At 39.9% G+C, this 27,591-nt stretch overlaps 1 protein-coding gene across 1 annotated transcript in view; it reads left to right on the top strand.

Annotated features, from left to right (window-relative positions):
- dnah5 (dynein, axonemal, heavy chain 5) overlaps window positions 1–27,591 on the top strand; it is a gene marked incomplete at its 5' end in the record, with an annotated part of 169,651 nt that overhangs the window by 98,977 nt on the left and 43,083 nt on the right. The window contains 13 exons of the mRNA XM_084435539.1: window positions 1,519–1,653; window positions 3,136–3,258; window positions 3,766–3,979; window positions 6,361–6,584; window positions 6,916–7,114; window positions 7,422–7,594; window positions 7,944–8,074; window positions 9,611–9,764; window positions 13,305–13,572; window positions 14,496–14,727; window positions 15,587–15,701; window positions 25,750–25,926; window positions 27,134–27,337. Coding sequence (XP_084291665.1) covers window positions 1,519–1,653; window positions 3,136–3,258; window positions 3,766–3,979; window positions 6,361–6,584; window positions 6,916–7,114; window positions 7,422–7,594; window positions 7,944–8,074; window positions 9,611–9,764; window positions 13,305–13,572; window positions 14,496–14,727; window positions 15,587–15,701; window positions 25,750–25,926; window positions 27,134–27,337 — 2,349 coding nt within the window. The remainder of the gene's footprint in view (window positions 1–1,518; window positions 1,654–3,135; window positions 3,259–3,765; window positions 3,980–6,360; window positions 6,585–6,915; window positions 7,115–7,421; window positions 7,595–7,943; window positions 8,075–9,610; window positions 9,765–13,304; window positions 13,573–14,495; window positions 14,728–15,586; window positions 15,702–25,749; window positions 25,927–27,133; window positions 27,338–27,591) is intronic.

The raw sequence follows: 27,591 nt of genomic DNA, 5'->3' as shown, positions 1-27,591 counted from the left end.
ATAACACATTTCGATTTAATGATCAGGCTGTACATTTATCTGCCTGTTACATTATTAATATTGTTATTTACTGTATATATGCAGTACATGTATGTATATCATATGTTCTCGAAACTGGCAGTAAAAAAAGACTGCAAAATGCTATGTTTGTTAGTTTACAGTAGTTATTATGGAATCATTCAATTCCCTAGACAGTGTAAACACAAGGGTTCCATATAAACCTGACCGAACACCCATCGAGCACTGGCTCTGAGACAAGAACAAGCACCATTTTGGTGGAATTGTGTTATCTGTATCTTCGTGAATTGGAATGCAATTGTACATCGTATTATAAAATCCTCTGGATCTTATAAAAAACACTGGTAACACTTTATTTGACAGTGTCTTTGGGGCTGTTTACACCTGGCCACTTCATGCGTTTTCTCAGATCGGATAGCTATCTGATTTATCAAAACGATTCCATTTACACCTGGTCACATAAATGTGTTTTTGCGAAACAGATTTAAATCCGATCTTCAATTCCCGCGCTATATGCAGATTTAATGGAGTGCACGTCACCGAAAGCAACAGATATGATCTGCATTTTATTGATCATCAGCTAAAATTTCAAAAATCAAAGACCGCAATAAGAGAGGGCGGCAACAGCCCTGGTAAGATCATTTAGTTTCTTTACTTTTAATGATGATGATTGTGTGTTAAGCGTCTGCGACTTACTTTCACTTTGATTTGCGATAGTTTGCACGTTGGCTTAATGAAGAGATGCTCAGCTTCTCATCTGCGGTGATGCGTGTTCCAGTAGCGTCGTCATATCGGGCTATAACATTACATATAGCATATAACACGCTCTCACACGTTTATTTTTTAGCATTTTTGGGAGGAGTACAATTTGCATATGTGGTTTCAACAACCAGATGCATTTACACTTGTCCAGTTTCGTCAGGAATGTGGCCCAGACCACCTCCTGAAGTGGTTTGAGCGATCGGATTCAAATCCGTCTCGAATGCGTTTCGGAGGGCATTTACACCTGGTCTTTTCACGATCGGATAGCTATCCGATCTGAGAAAACGCATGAAGTGGCCAGGTGTAAACAGCCCCTTTGTTACATATGTTACATGTACTTACCATAGTAATAACAGTAAATTATGCGTAATTACATGCAAATAGCCCTCAACCAAATCCTAATCTGACCCTAACCCTATAGTAAGTACATGTAGTTAATTCATATTACTCAGTACTTAAATATATAAATACACTGTAACAAGTAACAATGACACCTTAAAATAAAGTGTAACCAAAACACTAAATATATTGTAGATTGTATTTTCTGGTGTAGGTTCTCGACAATGACACCATGCAGTGCTGCATTATTGATTTGTCTGAGTGAGGCTTGTTTAAATGGACAGCTACTTTGTTTGTCATCAAGACTTTTCCTGTGCTGCCAGCACTATGATTAGCCTTGCACAAGGACAGATGGTCGCCCTCTCTGGAGTCTACTCATGTTTTCTTCATGTGTTTCAGGCTGTGCTTTTGATAGGAGAACAGGGCACTGCCAAAACCGTCATCATCAAAGGCTACATGTCCAAATATGACCCAGAATCCCACACTGCCAAGAGTCTCAATTTCTCCTCTGCCACCACACCTCTTATGTTTCAGGTACATGAAGACAGTGTTTTTTCACCAAAAACATGTCTAATATTGTGATATCTTTGATGAACAGTATTTTGGTTACACTTTCTATGAAGTCTGCACATAATTTTTTAGAGAGAAACTAACTAAACAACTAAACATTTTTAAACATTACCTAAACATAGACTACAAGACAGTAGCTCAGTTCTATTTATTCATATTATCCATACAGTGATCCAAAGAAGACGAAGATGGTTAGAAAATAAAACAGGATTTATTAAAAAACTCAGAATAGGTAGGCAAATAACAATCAAACTATGCGAGACAGTGTGCTACGCACAAACAATACCGGACAACTGAGGAGTGCACAAGGAGGAACTACTTAAATATACAATGGTGATGAGCTAAATGATGAACAGCTGTGATGATTGATTTAGTGTCCATAGAAACAGATGAGTGGGGGGAAACTAGAACAAAAGAACACATCCAAACAGAATAGAACTGTAACAATATCATATTTTTTGAAGCTACTCAGGAAAAAGTTGGATAGCAGTATAGCTTTTTAGCTTTTTTATTTATTTATTTTTATTTATTTTTAAAAATAATGGTGTAACACAAAACAATATTTTACATTGCTGGTTTTTATGTCAAATAGTATTGCACACACACACACACACACAATCTCTCTTTTAGATCTGTGTGTGCAGTGTGTTCACACTATGCATGATACTCTTAAAAGTTTTATAGCACATTACTGTGTACAAAAGAAAATGGTAGAAAATGAATAGTTAATGCAAGGATGCATTAAATGGATCAGAAGTGACTTTAAACCGTTTATATTGTTACTAAACAAATTCTGTTTCAAATAAATGCTGTTTTTTAGTTTACTTAATCAATTAATCCAGAAAAAGTATCAAAAATATGAATTATAATCCAACAATTTTAAACTGTGATAATAATTAGAAATGGCACCTAATCAACATATTAGAATGATTTCTGAAGGATCATGTGGCACTAAAGACTGGAGTAATGGCTGGTGAAAAATTGTTGTTTGAAATATATTAAAATAGAAAACAGCTATTTGAATTGTAATAATAGTTCACTATATTTTACTACATTTTTGATCAAATAAATGCAGCCTTGGTGAAATATTTCTTTCAAAAACATAAAAAAATCGTACCCGACCCCAAACTTTGGAATGTTGGTGTGAAATACATTCCTATACACACACACCATTGTATTGTATTTACACGTTTCTTAAAGTGTTTGGGCAAATGTTAGACCAAGAAACCCAGGGACTGAATGCATCAATGTGCTTTGCAATCCCCAGGCGCAGGTGTTAAAGTTTTTTTCAGCCTGGTTGCTGTTTCATCACATTCCCTGCTTCATTATTGACTGTTGTGTTATTGATCCAAATCTCATCTGAGCTTCTTAATTTATGAGTTTGCTGGATGTGTTTGTGAGTAATCAGCATGTATATTGTTGTTTCGGTGTCTTGTGACCTTTTAGCGCTCTGTGGAGAGTTATGTTGATAAACGAATGGGAACCACTTACGGCCCTCCGGCAGGGAAGAAAATGTCCATCTTTATTGACGACATCAACATGCCTGTGATCAATGAGTGGGGTGACCAGGTAAGATATTGCATATAATGATAACTTAAGAGCCACTAATATGTTTGTACATTTCGTTTTATGAGGTGAAGTTTCAGACCTAAGAAACAGTTTCAGGGCAAATACCTGCATCCTTTTCACTAACCACCCACAATCCACTTTTTTAAATTAAGTAATGTGTCTTTCTTTTCGGTACAAACATCCTCCTTTATGTGGGAATTAAGGTTATTGTTCCCAAAATGCATCATTATTTGCCTTGTAAAATGTATGTCGTGCCAAACCCCCTCCTCACAAAGTAGGTGGTAAATATTATTTTGTTTAAAGGATACAGTTACATGCATTTTCTCTTAGACATGTCATCAGTCATTCATCAAATTATGATCTAATAAACTGTGATCATAAATCAATATGCTTTATTTGCATAATTCATTTGGTGCACTGGGTGCTAAAACATCTACTCTCTACTACAGTGATTGCAAAGTCTGAACAAATAAATATATTCACAGAATCCATTTCCTCTCTTCAAAGGTCACCAATGAAATAGTTCGCCAGCTGATGGAGCAAAATGGCTTCTTTAACCTGGAGAAACCAGGAGAGTTCACAAACATTGTGGATGTCCAGTTCTTGGCAGCTATGATCCACCCTGGAGGCGGACGAAATGACGTCCCCCAGAGGCTGAAGAGGCAGTTTTCTATTTTCAACTGTACTCTTCCTTCCAATGCATCCATAGACAAGATCTTTGGTTAGTATTGTCGTCTACCACAGTGGTTCCCAATTCCAGTCCTCGTGACCCACTGCTCTGCACATTTTGTATGTCTCCCTTATTTAACACACCTGAACCAGATCATCAGCTCATTAGGAGAGACTCCATGAACTGAACTGAGTGTGTCAGATAAGAGAGACCTACAAAATGTGCAGGGGTGCGTTCTCCGAAACTACCTTAACGCTACGTCGTTCTTAAGTTGTACCTTAAGAAGTACCTTATCGTTAATACGTGGTTTCCGAAACCTTCTTAGTTAAGTATACCTTCTGTAAGTCATACGTTCGTAAGGTTGGTCTGGAGCGCTCTTAGCTATACCTTATCGCTGCTGACGGTTCATACCGCTAGTGGCCACCACTACGCAAAAAGCTTTTTTACATCGCAGTTTAATTACACAGAAAATTTTATATGAACATTTAATATAAAATCTGATTTAGTATTAAAATTACATTTTTACTTTACTTTAAAATTTTACACATTAAATACTTAAGTTGTTATAGCCTACACCCAGTGTATGGAAGTGTTTTCATTAATAAAGTTTCCATACACTAATGGTTGTTAGCTTTTTTAATTACTATCCTAAGGCACATCAGCTGGCGAACCATTTGACAGAAAAGGCTTAGGAGTCTATATAAAGAAAGATGAGTTTACACAAACTTTATAGCTATGGCAGCGAGACAGCGAGTAGGCCTACTTGTTTTAAATCAAAGACGGCGCCGTCCGCGGAGCCAGTTAGTGTATGTCAACTACATGGCTGGTGGATAATCAGCATACGTTGTGGAGAACATTAACACACTTATGGCCGTAAGGGTTTGGGATTGCACACATGCTAAATTATAAACACATACTCATATTTATTTCTGCATGTACATATTTCAATGAGCCCCGATAAATGCAGTTTGTACTATTTCTAAAACGCTTCTTTATAAAGAACATTGTTTTCTCAATACTTTACCTATACCGCTGTGAAGGAAAGAGCGCACAATCGATCATCGAGGCATCGATATCAACCTATTCAGCGCCTCCACCATGGACAGCGCCTGCTAAGGTCGAACTTAAGAAGGTTTACCTTAAGCAACATCCTAAGGTATAGTTCGGAGAACACGCGTAGGAAAGGTATACCTGTAGTTAAGGTGTACCTTTTAAGTCTTCGTAGCGCGCTAAGAGACAACGTTATCGGAGAACGCAGCCCAGAGCAGTGGGTCACGAGGACTGGAATTGGGAACCACTGGTCTACCATTTGCAAAACAGTACAAATCCATTGCTTTACTACCATAGATTCAAAACCTGAAAGGTCTAGAGGTCATATTTGAGGCAATTACAGAGATTCTTTATTTATCAGTATTTAGCACATTGCAAAATTTCTGGCCAAACTGATTTAGCAGTGTTTTGCTGCCATATTCGTAATTAAGTGAATATTTTCTCCTGCCTTTAGTTCTTGCATTACTCTAGTTATGGGGCTGTAGGACATGAATGAACATTTGTTTTAAGACAGTCTTTTATATCTTTCGCTTTAAGGTGCAGTCACATCATTTCAATAGAAATTCACAAGAGCAGGATTTTTGCATAAGGGGTTAAATATTTCCCCACACAGATTTCGCAATGGGTTCAAATTGGTCACATGAATTCACCGCGTTGACCAACAGAAAGCTGCCTGGTTTGAAAGTGACTTCTGTGTGAGTTGTGCTTCATGCATTGCTACACTATTGACAATAGACATTGGACCCCTTTTTGCACCTTTTGTTTGCCAGTATAATATCGGCTAGGCTAATAGCCTAATATCTATATTAGGCTATAGGCTAATATCGATTTCACATTTCCCAATATTCCTTTTGCAAATATTGTAATAATCCAATGAGAAGGAGTCCAACAACAAATGGCATGGAAATATTTTAAAAGAATCAGTCAAATTATGCATTTAGACATACATTATGAAATATTATAAAAGGCAGAAACACAAAGGAAGTATCTGGACCGTGCTTCTTGGCTCAGAGAAATTATTTAGCACATCTCATTTAATTTGGTCAAGGTTGTCAACAGCGTTGCTTAAGCAGAACTGATTCTGTATATGCATATTGATTCTGACTATGGGCGTTTCCCTGCTCGGCTGAAGGTCTGGATCTTTTCGTTGACAGATCTTTTTTCTATTGATATGATATATCTTGCTCACATGCAGGTTAGCCTACACACCTCAATATATGTGTGTAATATTGACATTTGTGACAACTGTGATTCTTATTCAACTCAGTATTCTATTATTCAGGAAGGTCACATTTGCTCATTCTGTCCTTCACCTTTGTCTGCTATAGATCAACCCTTTTTCATTCACTTTCATTTGCAATATATATTGTTTCCTGCTGCAGGGGTGATAGGCACAGGCCATTACTGTTCCCATCGGGGATTTTCAGAGGAAGTACGCAACACAGTGGTCAGGCTGGTTCCACTGACCCGAAGACTATGGCAAATGACAAAGGTTAAAATGCTGCCCACTCCCGCCAACTTCCACTACATTTTTAACCTGCGTGACCTCTCCCGGATCTGGCAGGGAATGCTCAGCGTGAATGCAGAGGTCATCAACTTGCCTGATGTGAGTAGAACTACATTTCTGTTCTTATTTAGACACTGAGAAAAAGTAAATGAAATTTCAGAAATCCATGAAATACTTATTACCATATTATCCTGGTTTACATACATCTAATACTAAATAGTCCATGCAATTATTAGTGAATGAGCCATTGTTCTTTTAAAAAGTCAGTAGCAGAAACACTGTCAGAGTACTTTAGTATGAATACAGTAAGACTACAGACATTCAAGACCTATCAAATAGAAACAAATGTCAAGAAAAACATTTTGGTTCCAGTTTTCTTTAAATAATACCCTACACATTACTCAAAATTGTGTATGAAATGTTGGCCCAGGTATTACTACGGCTGTGGAAGCATGAATGCAAACGTGTTATTGCTGACCGGTTTACTGCCCCAGAGGATGTGGCCTGGTTTGACTACACACTGGCCAAGCTGGTGGAAGAAGAGCTTGGGGAAGATGAACGAGTGGTTGTGGATCTTGGGGTGGATTCCTACTTTGTGGACTTTCTCAGAGATGCACCTGAGGCCACAGGTAATGATCAGAAACAAATAAAAATGTATTTAGCTAAAATCTTCTTGTCATGTTAGAAGTCTGTTACACTTTTGTTTTGTTTGAAATTTGTTGTATGATGACATCAATAAAAAACAAAACAAAACAAAAAAACAGCCCTTGGCCGTAACCAAGATGGTCACCAAATTAACTGACCATCCTTAAAGTTACTTTGAACATACATATAAAGGACCTGCCCACATATTGTGCACTAGAGAGTTGATTGGAAATTTCTCATCTGAATTGGAATGAAATCTAGGATTTATGTGTTGTTTTTATATCTGAACAGGTGAGGAGCCAGAGGAAACTGATTTCGACATGCCAAAAGTATACGAGCCTATCAAATCTTTTGATAGTCTAATGGAGAGGCTGAACATGTTTTTGAGTCATTACAATGAGAGCATCAGAGGAGCAGGCATGGATATGGTTTTCTTCAGGGATGCCATGATTCATCTGGTTAAGGTACATAGAATATCATACTACACTAATGTTTCTTGTATCTCTGTATTGACAGCATGTTATCATCAGGGCCAACCCCTGGCCAGTTTGGTAATCCTGCCCTTGTTATCATGAGAACATTTTCAGGGCTCAGAAATTATTTAAACAATTCATCTGTGTTTGTTGAAAAGCATATAGGCTATTAGCATCCTTCTATCATGAAAGAGAAAGAGAAGTGTAGTGCTCTCAAGAAATTTTGATTATTCCAGTTCACTTTCTCTGCTGATTACAGGAGCCAGAGAGTGTGTATAAATGTTTTGCATGGTAATGAGGTGGCTTCTGTCTTTCTGTCTCTTCCACTCTCTTTCCCCAGATTTCTCGGATCATCAGGACCCCTCGGGGAAATGCCCTCCTGGTCGGTGTAGGGGGTTCTGGAAAACAAAGTCTGACAAGACTAGCGTCTTTTATCGCTGGCTACAAGACTTTTCAGATTACACTCACTCGGTGAGTCACCTTCGCAAACTCAATCATTCATAGCCTCTTTATTCGAATTCACTTTTCCCCTCAGGGAGAAAGATACAATTAAATCTGTGTCCTATTGTTTGAGTACTAGATAATGCAAAATTTGCATTAAACTTGAATTTCTACATCATCATCACAGATGGTCTTTACAAAGGCTATCTTCACTAGACAGTCTTAACAATGGAACTTTTTTAATTACACAGTAATAACTTAGTTAATAACACATGTATAGCACTGTAATAAACATGTGACACTGTTATAGCAGTGCTTTTGTTTTCCTTTATGTAAATGTCAAAAGTCATAAAGCACATTTTCTTGTGTAATACAGTTTAGTCATACTCCAGTAGATGGTATCTGTGTATAAGAGTGTTCTGGCCTCCCCTTTTCAATTTAGCTCTGCTGTTGCAGACTATAAAGAGGAAAGATCCCATATCCAATTAACTGTTCAGTCTGATTCAGACAATGAGACTGGACATTTTCAATTCAGACCCTTGTCTTCCAATGCAATTGATAATTCAGTACTAAAATTGAAACTGGAAATACCTGCTAATCGTTAAAGTCTGGAGAAAGACAGGGAGCCATCTGTCAAGTTATTCTTTTTATATATTGGCTTATTTTTGACTCTGGGGATTTGGAGGGAATCGTTTTCTGAGGAATGGAAGGTTTTGCCTGTAGCCACCTGTAATTCCACAGTGCTCTTCTTTGTTTGCTGTCTGATGACAGCAGCAAGCCTTTGGCAGTTTGACTCGTATTTGGAGATTTTCATTGCAGCTTATATTTGATAAGAATATGAATGAATCTGGTGTTGATCTCAAACTATGTGTGAGAGTCTCCAGAGAAAACAGACGGATTTTACCTTATTGCCTTCAAAACACAAGCTGCTCGCAATTCTCTGTATCCAGGCAGTCTTTTCACACCCAATTCCATAACTCTCTTTGGTAAAGTGTTGCGAAATGGCAACATATCAGTTTTGTTTATTTCCTCGCTATACAGAAAACATAAAAAAAAAAAAATTAAAAGGCCATTTCCAAAGGACATTGACAGCATATGCTGTGTAATATACAAATTGTACTAATAATTGTATTTATTCATAAACAGCAGCATTTTGATTTGTTTCATGTGTTCAGAAAAATGAATACAGTTATAGGCCAGAAAGAATGCCAAGAAGAAAAGTGCAATCAAATCTAAAATCGTGGATGAGCTAGGCTTTATTCTTTATCCTATAATATCACTGTTCTAGTGATATTATAGGATATATGACTATGATTCACTCAGTTTGAGTTTATACTAGTTTCAAATCATACAAAGATTTTTAGAATTTAAGTGATGATTTAACAACACATTTGTATGTTCATGGTTCTTTGATGTTGATTTGCAGGCAAACAAATACAACATTTTACTAAGTGTTCTATTTTAGATTTTTATCAACTCACAAACTCCCTGGGGTTTGCGAACTTCGGTTTGGGATACCCAGAGGAATAAAGACTGCTGATTTGCTTAAACTTGTGTTTTCTGTAGTTCCTACAACACCCCCAACCTGATGGAGGACCTGAAGGGCCTGTACAGAACTGCTGGACAACAGGGCAAAGGCATCAGCTTTATTTTCACTGACAATGAGATCAAGGAGGAATCCTTCCTGGAGTACATGAACAACGTCCTTTCATCAGGAGAGGTCAGAGAACCGTTCTGACATCATGCTTATAGAAACACCCTTCCCCACAAGCCCCACAGCATCCATTTCTGAGCCGTTCCATGATGTTTTTAGAACACATGGTAAAAAAGGCCAAACTACATGTGTTCCCAAGGTTACAATGTATGCCCCTTATAACTCAACCTTTATGTCACTGCAAATAAGTCAGATTTCCTGAGGTGCTGTAATGAAAATAAACAAAGGGAGCATGTTGCCCTGTCCTCTGACAAATAACAGAGCTCATTCTGTGTGGTAATGACACACAAATAAATGGGATCTGTAAGGCACGAGATGCATTGCTTCATATTAGAGAGACAGATGGGTTTGTCAAAAGGGGAAAAAATAGCAGCTATGCATCCTGCAATGTGACACCTGCCAAAGAGCAGTGGCTGAACTCACTTGTTGTGGAATCCATGCATCACCCTGAAACCAACAGAGTAGCACTGGGGAAGTGTCGCGTTAACATGACCGCACCTCAGGGGAAAGCACTGTGCTTTTGCAGAGCTGAAGACAGGGGGATGAGTTGGATAGACAAACTGTTTATTTAGATTACATTATTGAAAGAGACAGGACACTTCAGTAAACTTTTCCAAGAATATTCCTGTCATCATTTACTCACCACCATGTTGTTCCAAACCCATAAGATACAAGTTTGAGCTTCCATTTTTACCATATTTGATGCGCTATATGTACGTGTGGAGATCATTGTTTAGATGTAGATAAAAGCCTAAATGAGATCTCTTCATCATATAAAGCGATCATATCTCTTCATATGACTTGGATTAATCCACTGGGTTCATATAGATACATTTTTATAACCTTTTGGATCTTTTAAGCTTTGGTTACCTGGACTTTCAGTGTAGGACAGAACCCTCTCAGATGTCTTTAAAAAAAAATCTAATTTGTGTTTCAAAGATTTGAAACGACATGAGGGTTAGTAAATGATGGCAGAATTTTCATTCTTGGGTGAACTGTCCCTTAAAAGTTGATTAGGACTGAAGCCATAAACTTTTTTGTATTTTATTTTAAATCTACTTACTTGATCATGTTGAGGTTTCTTGTAAAACTAAGTTATTAACTAATTGTTTTGGCACAATAATTTTCTACAATTTTCCTACAAGCCATAAGCCTGTATAATTTCTATAATTTCTCTTTAATCCTTTCCCCCTTGTATAATGTTAAAATTCTGGGTACGATCATTACGTTCCGGATCAATTTGACCCTAACTGGATTAAATTAATCAAAAACCATGAATGAAAAACAACAACAAAAAATCACGTAAAAACAGAAACCTTTACCAGTGATACTTTTTTGCGCATTACAAAGTAAACTTGAGAACATATGTGCCCGGTTTCACAGACAAGACTTAGATTAAGCCAGGAGTAGGTCATAGTTAAATTAGGACATTTAAGTAGCTTTTATATGAACGTGCCTTAGACACAAACATTGGCGTGCATCTTGAGACAAAACAATGGCACTGACTTATTTTAAGTATTAAGGAAGACAGTAATGATGTTAGAGGGTCAATTTGAGGTTGTCATGAACAGTGTGTTGTCTGTGCTGTTTTGGGTGGGATATGTGTGTAATAACTATTCGGATTGGATTAAAACATGGTTAAGATGTGTTTAATGTGTATATGGTAGCTAAAAACATAATAATTCAATTTGCATAATATTTAATATACAAAAACGCAAGGGGTAAGAAATGTGTGTAATGTACTGAAAGAAATTCTGTGGAAATCTGCAGAGATCTGTGGGAAAAGATTCCAGTTGTACCTGTAAGAAAGAGAGAGAAGAGTAGGTAGCCACATGGAAGACAGTAAGAGAATAAGCACTAGGAAGAATAAAGAGCTTAATAAATGACTAAATGTGTTGAATTAACACTATGCTCCAATGTGTCTTTCTCACTATCCCTGAATTAATAAATGGGTTTGAGAATAATTGGCTATAATTCAACCGCAGGGTGCACGTCTAAGGGGTTTTAAAGCTGTCATAAAGTAAGGTTTTTGGTCAGCCAGATTTGGTGAAGCTTGTTATTTCATTAATCATGCTGTTAAGTACATAAAGAGAATTGACTGCAGAGGAGAAGAGCACTCGAGAGCGCTGCTCAAGAATATTAATGAAACACACAAGCCCTTAGTTATACTGAGGATTTCAGGGTTTAGTTTAAAAACTGATGAGGCGAGACTATGATGTCAATGTGGAAGACAGATGAAATAACAAATGGAGTTTAGTGCAAGTTAGGCTATTATCCAATATTCTGAAAAGAGAGCAGAAAAAGCAAGATAAGTCTTCTGGAGACATGACTAGACACACTCCAACATTTTTATCTCATGGTTTTCATGAGACTAAGAGTGTGGTACTCTGTCATGCAGCAGGAGGACTGTGTGGCCAAACTTAAGTGAAATATTGCCTGGTTCCAGTCATGCACTATTCCATGTGTAGTCCTTCTGACAGACTGTTGTAGACTGTTCTAATAAAATAGCATTGTCTTATATAGCGGAGGAGGATCAGACCACATTGAAAATCTGGGATTCAAAATGTAATTTAAGCCTGAAAATAAATACGTTTTGGTGTTTCTGTAAATGTAAAACAAAGAAACATGGTCTAAAATGAGAAAGAAAAGAAAAAAAGAAAGAAAATACTTCATTATTCCTTGGTCACCAATCCAAAAAGTACATTTGTAATACATTAACGTCAACACAAAATGCTCCTTGGAACATTCTCAAATCATCCTAGAATAGTTCAAGTGATGCTGCTAATTAAGTAAAAGGAGGACATTTTCATGAAATCAATTGTCAGTTAAACTTTTCACTCTAATTATAATGATTAAACTTTTCTGTTTTGCTAATTTATCTATAGTGGTATTAGGTTTTGAACCACACTGCAAGTCTATGATTAGTTATTGTTATTCTAATGAAGCTTATTTGACAAAGTTCGGGAGGAGCATGCACATGTAATCCAACCAATCTGCGTAAGAGAGGCCTGTATATATAGCTGTCCCTCACCTTTGTCCAGTGACAGTTTTGTAGCATCCCTCCGTAACCCCAACACCTCACTCTTGGCTTGTTCCCATTTCAGTCAAGGATGGGGGGACTTATCTGGGTTTGGGCCATATTCCAAGCTCGGAGCCCTCCCCTCGGATGGCATACAAATAAAACACTTGACTTACAGTGATCAACTTACTATCATCATTGACATCAAACCAAAAAATAAGCAACATGCTTTTATTGTAAAAAAGTGCAGGTTTTAGAATGTCTCCTTCTGTGGTCCAAGAAATAAAGTCACAGGTTTGGAATGCTACTAGAATAAACTATAACTGAATTTTTTTCTTTTTGGGTGAACTATCCCTTAAGTGATTCAAATAATGACTAAAACATTTAAACATCTTCCCTTCCTTGAAGAAGCAATTTTGTCCCCTCAGGTGTGTCATTATGTCATGATTGTACATTTGGCGTAAATTCCCTGTGAAACCAATGCTAGGTTTAATCTAATGAGGTGTGAAATATTCTCTCTGCCACAGGTGTCCAATCTGTTTGCTCGAGATGAGATTGACGAGATTATCAGTGACCTCATTCCAGTCATGAAGCGAGAGTTTCCACGGCGACCGCCCACGAATGAAAACCTACATGATTATTTTATGAGCAGAGTGAGACAGAATCTTCATGTGGTTCTGTGCTTCTCTCCAGTTGGGGAGAGGTTCCGTAATCGAGCTTTGAAGTTTCCTGCTCTTATTTCAGGATGCACCATGGACTGGTTTAGCCGATGGCCCAAAGATGCTCTGATCGCAGGTCAGTAATTTGAAATGTCAGACCCAAGGAGGTCCAATATACCCAGGGTGAACCCTAAAATCTGGTGCTGATTCTGATGCCCTAATCAAAAATATCTCATGTCTGTGAAGGAACGCAGGACATTTTGTGCTGAATCACACAAAAATTAGAATGGAGCATACAGTACATAGATGGATTGGATTAGCGAACTACCAATATTTTCCCCACAGTTCCAAATAGTTTTGGCCCAGTTTGACCCCTTTGCTTCATGTGTACTCAGTTCCAGAGACTTTTTAAACTTTTTAACCTATAACTGTAAATTCAAAGTGATTGATATTGAACAATTGAACTGTTTAATATTAAACTGTTCTATATTAGTACTTCTTGCAGCAAGGAAAGAAAAAATGAGAGAAAGTCTGTTTCACTCATTAGGAGCTTTTAAAAATAGGATTTACTACAAAATAATGCCCTTTTTGTGATTTCCATGTTACTTAGAATACATGATTAATTTTGAATGACTGACAACGGAGACCCAGAATCTTTTAACAATGTCTAGCTGCTGAAGTTAACCCCCCCCCCAGACAAGATTACCTGTAAAAAAATCAACCCTGAAACTAAGGTTTTATAATGCTTTTAATCTGAAAATAACCACCATGATTTATTGTCCAAGTAAATTTGTGTGTCTACTTTGAATGCAGACACAAAACAAGTAGGCTAATTTAGGAATAGAACACACTGTTACACAAACAATTTAAACCAATCATATTTTGGAGAACAGCTCTTATCGTAGCAATAATTTAAATGTATTGAAAGACAATCAAGAAAAGCATCACCGCAATCAGTTGTTGCAAAATGATTGTAACTGTCTATAGCTAGATAAACAGCTTATATGTGTATTGTGCAAATAAATAATACAAATAACTTTTTGTTTATTTTTCCCTCAGTGTCAGAACACTTCCTGTCCAGGTATGACATAGATTGCACTCCTGAGGTAAAGGGGGAAGTGGTTCAGTGCATGGGCTCTTTTCAGGATGGGGTGGCAGAAAAGTGTGCAGATTATTTTCAGCGGTACCGACGTTCAACACATGTCACACCCAAATCCTACCTGTCCTTTATCCACGACTACAAGACCATCTACAAAGAGAAGCACTCAGAGGTTCAGACTCTCGCCGAAAGGTCAGTATCATCAAAACTAAAGAGCATAAATTAATAATGGAAATAAATACAGTATATAGAAAATTATATATAGTGATCTATAGAAAAGCTATAAATATATTTCAATCATGTTCTGACACTAAGGGGCTAATTCACTAAAGGATTTTTATGCACTGTGTTTCTGTAAAAAAAAAAATAATAATAATTTTCTTATTTTAACCAGGTGCTAAACCTGGTGTTGAAATAGTGCTGCACTTTATGTATTTGAATAAAGTCATTGTTAATCCTTTATGTCCAAACATGGCACCTTTCTATGTAAATTAAACTATAAATTCTACCTTATTCAAAACACAGCATTATTTGCCTTGCATAATTACTGTAGTATCATTGACCATGGAAAGCAGATGATAGATTGGATGCTATGGAGAGATACAGTAAAATGCCCGCAAAGTATGCCATGTTGCAGTAATCTGCTGCACCCTCCGCAACCTACTGAAAGATTTTGCGAGTGGATTTGTATTGTTTCCTGATTTGCATACACTGTAAAAAATTTCTAACCCTCCCAAATCAAAAATTTCAAGTGACCGATAACATCTAAATTTTTCAATTGGCCCAAGTGAAATTCTTGTTGCAATATAATAATATGTTATCGGTCACTTGAAATTTTTGACTTGGGGATGTAATTTTTTTTTACAGTGTAATTCATTTAGTGAACCGTGAGCTAAAATAACTCAAACAGTGCGTGCAAATAAACAGCATTATCAGCAGGTGCAATTCATTCATAGGGAATTCCCTTCTGACTTTCTGTAAATAGTGATGTGGAGTCTGCAACCATGTACTGTATAACAGACTTTTAAATCCAAGTGTATTGTTTTATTAGGATGAACACCGGCCTCCAGAAACTCAAGGAGGCCTCTGAGTCTGTTGCTGCCCTCAGCAAAGAGCTGGAGGTGAAGGAGAAAGAGCTTCAGATAGCCAACGAGAAGGCTGATATGGTAAATAAGCATGTAGAATGTGTGTATTTGTTGAGTATTGCCTCCCAGACCCAGATAATTGTCTCCCTAAATATAATTTCCAATTCATTCTATTTCAAAATGGTATTTATCATTTCTAAACATAGTTAGATGGGAAAGGTCAACAAAACTCTCTCAAAGCCGAGGTCAGTTTGTACAGAGGCCCCTCGGGGGTGTGCCAGCTCCCTGTTCACTTCACTCTATACATGATTGATAGCTTGAGTCATCATCCAAAAAATTTAATTTGCAGGCAATATTTCAGTTCTTGGTTTGTTGTACAGGGACAAGAGTACCACAGTTCTGACAGACTGTTGTTATTACTCAGATATCGACATGTTTGTGTCCTGTGGGCAAAACGAGTTCCTAAAAGAAATAACAGGCTACAGGCCTATAGTTATTTACAACCAATCTATTGTGCAGATTGACTGCATGCTCACCTTAAGAGTACAATTCCTACCAGGTTAGATCAGGGATGGGAAACTCTGGTCCTGGAGGGCCACTGTCCTGCACAGTTTAGCTCCATACCTAAATACACCTAAAAAAAAAATCTAACCAAACTTCAGGATTGTTTAAAAATTACAGGTAGATGTGTTTGATTTGGGATGGAATAAACCTCTGCAGGATCAAAGTTTCCCATGCCTGCTCTAGTTTTGTTTTTTAGTTTTTTAAACTTTTCATGCTGAGAGCGATTTTCACACTCAGAGGCACCAAGGTTTTGTACTGTTGGTTGTTTGTTGGTGTTCCTACACTGATTGATGCTCAGTGGGTTGTGGAACTGGCCATAGCTTTTGTAAATTTTATTAAAAATGAGATATATTTGCTGGTAAAAAATAAGATCTTACTTATTTTTGACAGTAAATCAGTTTTCTTGTATACAAAAAAAAAAATACATTCTACAGAGAAAATATTCATATGCCTAATGTGCAGTGCATCAACATGAAGCAGGGTTATGCCTTGGGCAGACTGAGTTAGTATCCCAGCTCATGTTCCTATCTCGCCCCTCTCTCTGTCCCTTGGCGAAAAAAGTGCCAAAAAGTTATATGTGAATTTCAGCTGTGCATAATAAATATTATCATGAACACAGTGTTGCAACCCATGCCTCTACCTAGGCCTACATTTCTGCAAAACCTATACATACATTTCACTACAGATTCTATCTGTAAGGGCCACTAGAGGCAGTAAAACACCAAAAACGTTCACGCAAATTATGATTACGGGGCAGATAATTTATTAAAAAAGGGGTACGAGTGCCATGAAACATGAATCATGACTCTCCACAAAAGAACTAAAGCCTCGTAAAAAGAAGAAACAGCATGGTTGCTTCAGCAAATGTGTTTTCATCTCACGTCTATCAGTTTAGGGTAGGGTTTAGTGTAGGGGGTATGTTAAATTCAGATTTGCCATGATGCTGTGTAGATTGCTGTTAGTGTAAATAGCCCTACGGGGGGTAACTCTATAAAACAATGACTCTCATGGCACAAGATGCTGATGCAATTTGATTTTTAATCGATCAGTGGCACTAGTTATTTGAGAATTTCTGTCAGTCTTACAGAGTTTAATCAGATATTCGTCACAGATAATTGCAGTAACTGATACAATCACAGATTTCACACCTTGTAAAAACTGCCATTAAAAAATGATCAGTGTTAATTACATATCTCCAGTTGATACAATTAACTTCTCATTAGACAGGCTCAGAAGATAATCAGAATCAGAATCAGAATCAGAAAGAGCTTTATTGCCAAGTGTGCTTGCACCCACAAGGAATTTTTCTTGGTACTGAAGCTTCCAGTGCACATATACAAATACAAATACAACAAGAACATAGTAATACAAATTCTAAGAATAAAAATATATAAAAAATAAATAAAAATAGTATAAAAGTAAAAAAGTAGGGTCACAGTTGGGTTTAGTCTTAATAAACATTTACAGATTATGAACATATTTACAGTATTTTGAGTAGTATGAATAATATAAATATAAATATCACCTGAATTAGAGAATATTACACTAGACAGTGGGAGTCTAGCGCATGTTACAGATTATAAACATATTTACAGTATTTTGAGTAGTATGAATAATATAGATGTAAATATCACCTGAGTTTATTGCACTAGACAGTGGGAGTATTGCACTTACAGGCATATGCTTTGGGGGGCATGTTAAGTGTTCAGAAGGGAAATGGCCTGTGGAAAGAAACTGTTCCTGTGCCTGGATGTTCTTGTGGCCAGTGATCTGTGTCGCCGTCCTGACGGTAACAGTTCAAACAGGGGGTGTCCAGGGTGAGTGGAGTCCGTGATGATTTTACCTGCTCTCTTCCTCACTCTGGAAGAGTACAGGTCCTGGAGGGTTGGCAGGGGGGCACCAATAATCCTCTCTGCAGTCCGGACTGTCCGTTGTAGTCTCCTGATGTCCGATTTGGTAGCTGAACCAAACCAGACAGTGATGGAAGTGCTTAGAACAGACTCAATGACGGCTGAGTAGAACTGGATCAGCAGCTCCTGTGGCAGATTGAACTTCTTCAGCTGGCGAAGGAAGTAGAGTCTCTGCTGGGCCTTTTTCACAATGGAGTCAATGTGATTTGCCCACTTCAGGTCCTGGGAGATGGTAGAGCCCAGGAACCTGAATGACTCCACTGCTTCCACAGTGCTGTTCATGATGGTGAGAGGGGGGAGTGCTGGGGTGTTTCTCCTGAAGTCCACGATCATCTCCACTGTTTTGAGCGTGTTCAGCTCAAGGTTGTTATAACTGCACCAGACAGCCAGCTGTTCAACCCCCAGTCTGTAAGCAGACTCGTCACCATTTTGGATGAGACCGATGACAGTGGTGTCGTCTGCAAATTTCAGGAGCTTGACAGAGGGGTCTTTAGAAGTGCAGTCATTAGTGTACAGGGAGAAGAGCAGTGGGGAGAGAACGCACCCTTGGGGGGCGCCAGTGCTGATGGTGAGGGTCCTGGATGTGAGTTTCCCCAGTCTCACTAGCTGCTGCCGGTCCGTCAGGAAGCTGGAGATCCACTGACAGATTGTGGATGGCATGGAGAGCTGAGTCAGTTTGGCTGTGAGAAGATCAGGGATGATGGTATTGAAGGCCGAACTGAAGTCCACAAATAAGATCCGTGCATAAGTCCCAGGTCTGTCAAGATGTTGCAGGATATAGTGCAGTCCCATGTTGACTGCATCATCCACAGACCTGTTTGCTCTGTAAGCAAACTGAAGGGGATCCATCAGGGGTCCAGTGATGTCCTTCAGATAGGCCAACACCAGTCTTTCAAACGACTTCATGACCACAGACGTGAGAGCGACAGGTCTGTAGTCATTAAGTCCAGTGATTTTAGTTTTTTTGGGAACCGGAATGATAGTGGAGCGTTTGAAGCAGCAGGGAACTTCACACTGCTCCAATGATCTGTTGAAGATCTGCGTGAAGACTGGGGCCAGTTGGTCAGCACAGGCTTTTAGACAAGCAGATGAGATGCCGTCTGGGCCTGAAGCTTTCCTAGTCTTCTGTTTTTTGAAGACTCTGCTCACGTCCTCCACACAGACCTTAAGCTCAGGTTGGATGGCAGAAGGGGGGAGGAGAGGGGTTGCAGGAGGTGATGGTGGATGTGTGAAGTGCACATCAGAGCGGGTGTGAGGTGTGAGTCTGGGCTTCTCAAACCTGCAATAGAATGCATTGAGAGTGTCAGCCAGTTGTTGATTCTCCACAGATGGGGGGGATGGTGACTTGTAGTTGGTGATGTTCCTCAGGCCTCTCCAGACTGATGCCGGGTCGTTGGCTGAAAACTGGTTTTTCAGCTTTTCAGAGTAGCTTCTTTTAGCAACTCTGATCTCCTTTGTCAGTTTGTTTCTGGCCTGGTTATACAAGATTTTATCCCCACTTCTGTAAGCATCCTCTTTGGCATGACGAAGCTGTTTGAGTTTCCCAGTAAACCATGGTTTATCATTAGTGAATGATAAGAATGTCCTGGTAGGAATGCATGTATCCTCACAGAAACTGATATATGATGTTACAGTATCTGTGAGCTCATCCAGATCGGTGGCTGCATCTTCAAAAACAGTCCAATCAGTGCAATCGAAGCAGGCCTGTAGATCCTGCTCTGCTTCGTTGGTCCATCTTTTTACAGTCCTTAATACAGGTTTAGCTGATTTCAGTTTCTGCCTGTAGGTCGGTATAAGATGAACCAAACAGTGATCAGAGAGCCCCAAAGCTGCCCGTGGGACGGAGTGATACGCATTCTTTATCGTGGTGTAACAGTGGTCCAATATATTACTGTCTCTGGTAGGACATGTAACATGCTGTCTGTATTTTGGCAGTTCACGGGAGAGATTTGCTTTGTTAAAATCCCCAAGAATGATTAAAAGAGAGTCTGGGTACCTTTGTTCCATTTCAGCTATATGTTCAGCCAGCTGTTGTAGCGCCGCGCTCACACACGCGTCTGGAGGAATGTAAACATTCGCGAGAATGAATGAGGAAAACTCCCGCGGCGAGTAGAAAGGTTTACAGTTTATGAAATGCGCCTCTAAATTAGGAGAGCACATCTTCTTCAGTGTTGTTACATCTGAACACCAACTTTCGTTAATGTAGAAACACAATCCACCACCTCTCGTTTTCCCCGTTAGTTCCGCGATGCGATCCGCTCGGAACAGCTGGAAGCCCGGCAGATGTAGTGCGTTGTCCGGTATGGCTTCACTCAGCCAGGTTTCAGTGAAGCACAGAGCAGCGGAGTTAAAAAAATCCTTGTTAGTGCGGGTGAGGAGAAGAAGTTCGTCCATTTTGTTAGGAAGAGATCGGAGATTCGCAAGATGAATACTGGGTAGTGCAGTGCGGAGGCCGCGCTCGCGGAGTTTAACCAGCGCGCCGGCGCGCTTCCCGCGTTTGCGTCTGACCGCGCGTTTTAACAACACCGCTGCCCCTCCAACGAGAATGTCCAGTAAAACGTCTGAGTAATCAAAATCTGTAAAAAACTTGTCTGGTGTGTGTTTCCTAATGTCCAGAAGTTCGTCTTTGGTGAAACTGATAGGAAAAGAATGACTAAACGCAGAACAAACGAACAAAAACAACACAATGACTGGAGAGCTCCACACCGAGGCAGCCATCCGCGGCGCCATTTCCGCCATCAACCCATAACTCTCCATTGTAAGTTTTAGTTAACCATCTCCTGTTAGAAAATTGAAGTGTCCCCAGGAGAAGATTAAACTTGCTGATGCACTCATTTCTGCCTAGAAAAAAATATGGGTCCAAGGGGCTGTGCAATATATTATTATTTACAATGAATTCATAGTCCATATGTGTGAATGGGGAGATATGTATTGTGATGTTCTGTGTTGCATTGATTGATGCTGTTGTGACTGATGTGCATGTCTTTGTGAGTCTGTTAACTTTAGTCAGCATGAAATGAAAATACATAATTTCATTAAAAAAAAAAAAAAAGTTTTGATAAGGTTTAACCAAAATATCATAGCTGGACCTTCTGGTGAAAACAACAGACTTCTTTCTGGTGACATATATGCTGGACTTCTCCAGTCATTTAGTGTGCTTAAACCATGCACCTGTAAGCTCTCAATCATCTGTCTCCACTTTTGAGTCAATGCCTTCATTTCAAAATCCAATCAACAACCAATGCATAGAACCAAGTACCCATCCTACATGTTTTTCTTTTTTTAATAGTGTGTTGCATTCAGATGTACACTACCAGTCAAAAGTTTTAGATCAGTCAGATTTTCTTCTGCTCACAAAGGCTGCATTTATTTGATTAAAAATACAAAAAAATCTGTAATATTGCGCTGTGATTGAGTGAGGGTGGAGTCTGGCGTGATTGTGACATTACACCCCCCCCTTCCCTCCATGACTTGGAGAATCTGTCGATGATTACTAGAATGCAGGTACAGTTATCGGAAGCAGGTAAGTCCGTTATGAAATCAACTCCTAAGGTGTGACCAGGGTCGGTTGGGAACGGACAGAGGGTGAAGGGCTCTTCGAGATGGCGCAATCCTTGCAACCTCTCAGGTACCTTCTGACGTCCGCTGCCATGTTGGGCCACCAGAAGCGTTCTTTAGCAGCGAGAGGGTCTCATTGACCCCTGGGTGGCCAGTGCCCAGCGACGTGTGGGAAGCGTGGATGAGAGGAGTGCGCCGTGTCCGGGTGATGTAGAGCAAACCTGGTGGGCAACCCGGCGAAGTGTTGGAGACATTGGAGGAGGGCAGGGTTTCCTCAGACCAGGTGATGGGACTTACAAAGAGGTTCTCAGGCAGGATATGTTGTGGCTCTTCTGTCTTCTCTTCAGGACTATGGAGACGGGATAGAGCGTCCGCTTTAATATTTTTGGAACCAGGGAGGTAGGAGATAGTAAACGGAAATGGGTAAAGAACAATGCCCATCTTGCCTGTCGTGGATTTCATCTTTTGGCATCTCTGAGGTACTGTAGATTCTTGTGATCTGTCAACACCACGAATGGATGTTGTGCGCCCTCCAACCAGTGTCTCCACTCCTCAAGAGCCAGCTTGACAGCTAACAGCTCCCTGTTGCCGATGTCGTAGTTGACTTCCGCCGGGTTGAGTTTGCAGGAGAAGGCGCATGGATGGAGTCTACTTGGGTCGACCTCCACGACGAAGGGTTTCTCTGGATCTGGATGAACCAGGAGGGGGAGCGGAGGTGAAAGATTTCTTGAGAGCTTGAGTGGCAATGGGTGTCCAGGACAGAGACTTGTGGTGTAGGAGGTTAGTAAGTGGACTGGAGATGATGCTGTAGTTCCGGATGAAACGGCGGTAGAAATTGGCAAATCCGAGAAATCGTTGGAGTTCCTTGATGGTGGTAGGTATGGGCCAGTTGTGAATAGCATCCACCTTCCCCTCGTCCATCCGGATGCCACTATTATCGATGTGATAACCAAGGAACTGCACTGAGGGTTGGTGGAAAGAGCACTTCTCTTCAGGAACAACTGGAAATCCCTCAGGCGTTTCAGGACCTCCGCAACGTGGTGGCGATGTTCGGCCATACTCCGGGAGTAAATCAGGATGTCATCTATATAGACCAAGACAGACTTGGAGGAACTCCCGGATTACCTCATGGATGAAGTCCTGGAATACGGGTTGGCCAATCCATATGGCATGATGAGGTACTCATAGTGGCCAGTAGGGGTCACGAAGGCCGTCTTCCATTCGTCCCCCTCACGTATCCAGATGAGGTTGTACGCGCTGCGGAGGTCCAACTTGGAGAAAACGGTGGCACCACGGAGATGTTCTAGCGCAGCAGGGACGAGAGGAAGGGGGTAACAGAATTTGACAGTGATCCGGTTGAGTGCACGGTAATCTATACAGGGCCGCAAGCCTCCATCCTTCTTCGCCACAAAAAAAAGCTGGAAGCAGCAGGGGAAGTAGACGGACGGATGTAACCTTGATCCAAAGCTTCCTTGATGTATTCCACCATGGCCTTCTCCTCCGGAAGTGACAGAGGATAAATCTTCCCACGGGGCACTGGCTCACCCTGAAGCAGATCGATGGCACAGTCCCATGGCCAGTGTGGAGGCAGCTTGGAGGCTCGCTGAGGGCAGAAAACATCACTGAAGTGGGCATAACAAGGAGGAATATCCACTGAACGTTTCTCCACTGGACCTTCGATGGAGGTAGGGCAGAGGGACAGCTCCCTGGACCGAGGAGTGGTTGGAACCGGAAGTGCAGGAAAACAATTCGGGAAACAACTGTTGCCCCACTTCAGGATTTCACTGGTCCTCCAGGAGATGGGATTGTGCTGCTCCAACCATGGGCGCCCTAGAATAACATCAGCGGTGGACACCAGTTCTGGAGGGCTGATGGACTCAGGTCGGCGGAGGGGTGGAAGAGAGAGTGACTGGTCTTGGTGCTCTTCGAGACACGACTGCATATGAGTGGCGAAGCGCGTGGAGAGTTGGATGAAACGCTCAAGCCCGATGGAATCCTCGTATGCAGCGAGATGCAACCGCACGCGAGGGTTCAAACCCTGACGATAGGTGGTGATCAAAGCTTGCTCATTCCACCCGCTAGCGGCAGCTAGTGTACGGAATTGCAGAGCATATTCACTCACAGTCATGGAATTTTGTCTCAACTGATGCAGTCGTTCTCCAATCGATGAATCCCAGGTGGGCGTTCCGAAAACTTCCTTGAAGTGGGTAAGAAAACTGGAGATAGACTGGACAATGTCACTTTTCTGGAACCATAGTGATTCGGCCCAACGTAGCACCTTACCATTCAACTGTGATATCACGAACGCTACCTTTGAGAGGTCGCTCGGATACAAGTGCGGTTGCATCTCCAAGACCAGCGAACATTGCAGGATGAACCCATTGCAATCCTCCGCCGATCCTGAGAAGGGCGCCGGTCGGGCCATGGGACTGGCAATTACCAGGGGTGAAGAAGCAGCAATGTTTGCAGAAGTGTATGCAGTAGTAGGTGCTGGTGGAACAGGAGGAAGTGCCTGACTGACATCATCCGCGATGTCAAGGAAGTGATCCGGGGTGCTCATGCTGGTGTTCATCAGTGTGATCCGGTATTCTGTTACAAGACAGAAGGGACAGACACACAGATGCAGGTAATGAGAGTTTATTTTGAACAACCAGATGAGTGATCGGCAGTGCAGGTGAAGGTAAGTGGGTGAGTAGAATATCCAGACAATACAGACTTGAATGACTAATTTTCTTGTAGATGGAGACACACAGGAATGAGGCAGACTCGGGAGAACACACTGGAGACGAGGAACAACAAGGAAGACTTGGAGAGACAGGTAAACAGCATAGGAGTCCTAGAGGTAAGCACAGCGTTAGCGTCTTGATGCAAATAATACCGGACAATGAGTGAGAGTGGGGCTTAAGTGCTGGAGGTAATTGCTGAACTGATGACGTGCAGGTGTGTGTGATCAGTACTCAGGAGAGGGAGTGCACTGTGATTGAGTGAGGGTGGAGTCTGGCGTGATTGTGACATAAATATTATGACAATTTAAAATGTTTTTTATTTTAATATATTTTAAAATGTAATTTATTCCTGTGATCAAAGCTGAATTTTCTGAATCATTACTCCAGTCTTCAGTGTCACATGATCCTTCAGAAATCATTCTAATATGTGGATTTGATGCTCAAAAAACATTAATTATTATTATCAATGTTGAAAACAGTTGTGTAAAAAATGTTCCTTTTTTTCAGGATTCTTTTGTAACATTAGAAATGTCTTTACTGTAACTTTTGATTAATGAACTTTTGATTAATATTCATCCTTGATGAATAAAAGTATTGATTTGTTTTATTTATTTCCCCCAAAATAAAACAAAATAAAAATCTTACTGACTGTTTAATGTTACAAAAGCTTTCTATTTCAGATAAATTATGTTCTTTTGAATTTTCAAATAAACCTGAAATAAAAATGTAGATAAATGTTTTCAACATTGATAATAGTGCGAATTGTTTCTAAAGCATCAAATTTGCATATTAGAATGATTTCTGAAGGATCATGTGACACTGAAGACTGGAGTATGCTGAATTTGATAACAGGAATACATTTCAGTTTGACATATTCACATAGAAAACTGTTGTTTTAAATTGTAATAATATTTCACAATATTATTATTATTATTATTATTATTGATTTATTTATTTATTCATGGTATTTTTTTGGTATTTTTAATCATAGCCTTGGTGAGCAGAAGAGACTTCTTTTAAAAACATTAAAAATCTTACCGATCCAAAACTTTGGACTGGTAGTGTATGTAACAAAGATATGTTGCTTCTGTTTCATTCGGGACTTTAACTTTATGTATGGTAAAGTAATCCAAGATCAATTTCCCTGTGAAAGTACTAAAAATACATGGTATTCTAAATGAAATCCGGCATGCTGCATAATGTTTGAAAGTATCCATTAGGTGAAAGACTCGCCTCCCAGTCACAGGCTAACTAAAGATCAATACTGAGCTCTGAAACATTAAGATGATAAATTAATAACCTCAGACTCCGAATTATAGCATGAAATGCTACAGATTTTACAATATGAGCGTTTTCAAATTTTTGTTTCAGGTGTTGAAGGAGGTGACCGTGAAGGCTCAGGCTGCTGAAAAGGTCAAAGTCGAAGTTCAAAAGGTCAAAGATAAAGCACAGGCCATAGTTGACAGCATCTCCGCAGACAAGGCCATCGCTAAAGAGAAGTTGGAGGCAGCCAGGCCTGCTCTGGAAGAGGCTGAGGCAGCATTGCAGGTCAGGAACAATATGGAGCGATTACACGGTAGCATAGAAGAGGAGAGAAGGGGAGGAGTGTGATGTTCGTGGGGCATCTCGGTGCCTGCAGCTTCTGTGTAATTACATGCTGTCTATGAGGGTTTAAAAATAGACCGTGTGATGGCAGGGTTGCTGTAGGTGGTCTCGTAGCAAGCAGGGGTCTGACAGCAGCCGCCTCTAACTAACCCCACACACCCACTCAATCATACAACCACCCAAACACACACCCCACCTCTTCACTCCACCACCTGCCCACTGCATCCTTCCCATGTATCTGTCCATAATGTAACCTTGTATCATTCTTGGGACAGGAATCACACACTTTAATAATCCACTCAGAAGCTAATCCAAAACAAGGTAAGCAAACAAACACAATCGCCATGCGTAAACGACATAACCGGACAAATGAACACTGAAAAGACTGCAACTTATACATCCAAACAAGGATAATTAATCACGCACAGCTGAACAGTATGAATAATCATAATCAGTAACCATAGTGACTAAAGAGTGGTGGGAAACTAGAACAAAGGAGACATGTGACTGAAGATAAACAAACTAAAAGTCCAAACATAACAGAACCGTGACAAGAATATCGTGTTTCAATAAAATGTTCAAGCTAAAACATGCCATCATTGTTTTTCATAAAGTTGCAAACCATGCATCATGTTAAAATCTCTGTTTTAGTGTGTCATGATCCTTTAAACAACTCTCAGCTGTTTCTCCTTTATATCTTTCACTTCTGTCCTTTCACATCTGTCATCTGTGTTCTCCCATCCTTATTTCTCCCTTTCAGTGTTTGATCTCACATCTCTTTACCACTTTCCTTTCTATGTGCTTCCTCACCCACTGACACTCTCCTTAACCCTTTATATTACCATTTACTGTATAACCCATCCTCAGCTATCGACCCTATAACATACACCTTCCTGCTCCATCCCCCTCCTTCCCACTGGTTCAAATGATCTTTCTACTTATTCATAAAGATACATCCATCAAGTATTTCTCATTAAACTGTTGTGCACTAAACTTTGTCAACCATGAGCCATAACAGCTGCCACTCGGATTAATAAGTTATGCACAGAGCTGCTGCATACTAGTTCATGTGTCAGAATGTTAACAAGATGTCTAATTCACTGTCTCTCTGTCTCTTTCTGTATTTCTCTCCCTGTTTATCTGTAAACAGACCATAAAGCCATCAGACATTGCTACGGTCCGAACACTGGGCAGACCGCCCCACCTCATCATGCGTATTATGGACTGTGTGTTGTTACTCTTCCAGAGGAGAGTGAACATGGTGAAAATTGATCCTGAGAAAAACTGCACCATGCCCTCCTGGCAAGAGTCACTAAAACTCATGACAGCTGGGAACTTCCTGGGCAGTCTACAGGTATATAAGTCTTAATACCAGATATTTTTTCTCCTTAGGTGATATAATATATAGTCGAAGTTTCTTGTACTAAAAAACAGGGGTATTTTATTTTTAATTACTATTTCCCATTCTCTGTCACCCACACAATTAAACAAGCCTTTTCTCTACTATGAATTCTATGTAATATAGTATTAATGGCTTATTTCTTCCATATCAGCCCATTAAAAAGCTTAAAATAATATTGTGACAACAAAGCAATCTGTGCCATTGAA

This window comes from Rutilus rutilus, assembly GCF_951802725.1.
Source record: "Rutilus rutilus genome assembly, chromosome: 17".
Classification (NCBI taxonomy): Eukaryota; Metazoa; Chordata; class Actinopteri; order Cypriniformes; family Leuciscidae; genus Rutilus; species Rutilus rutilus.
The sequence above is the reverse complement of the archived record's forward strand: the minus strand, read 5'-3'. Positions and strand labels throughout refer to the sequence as shown.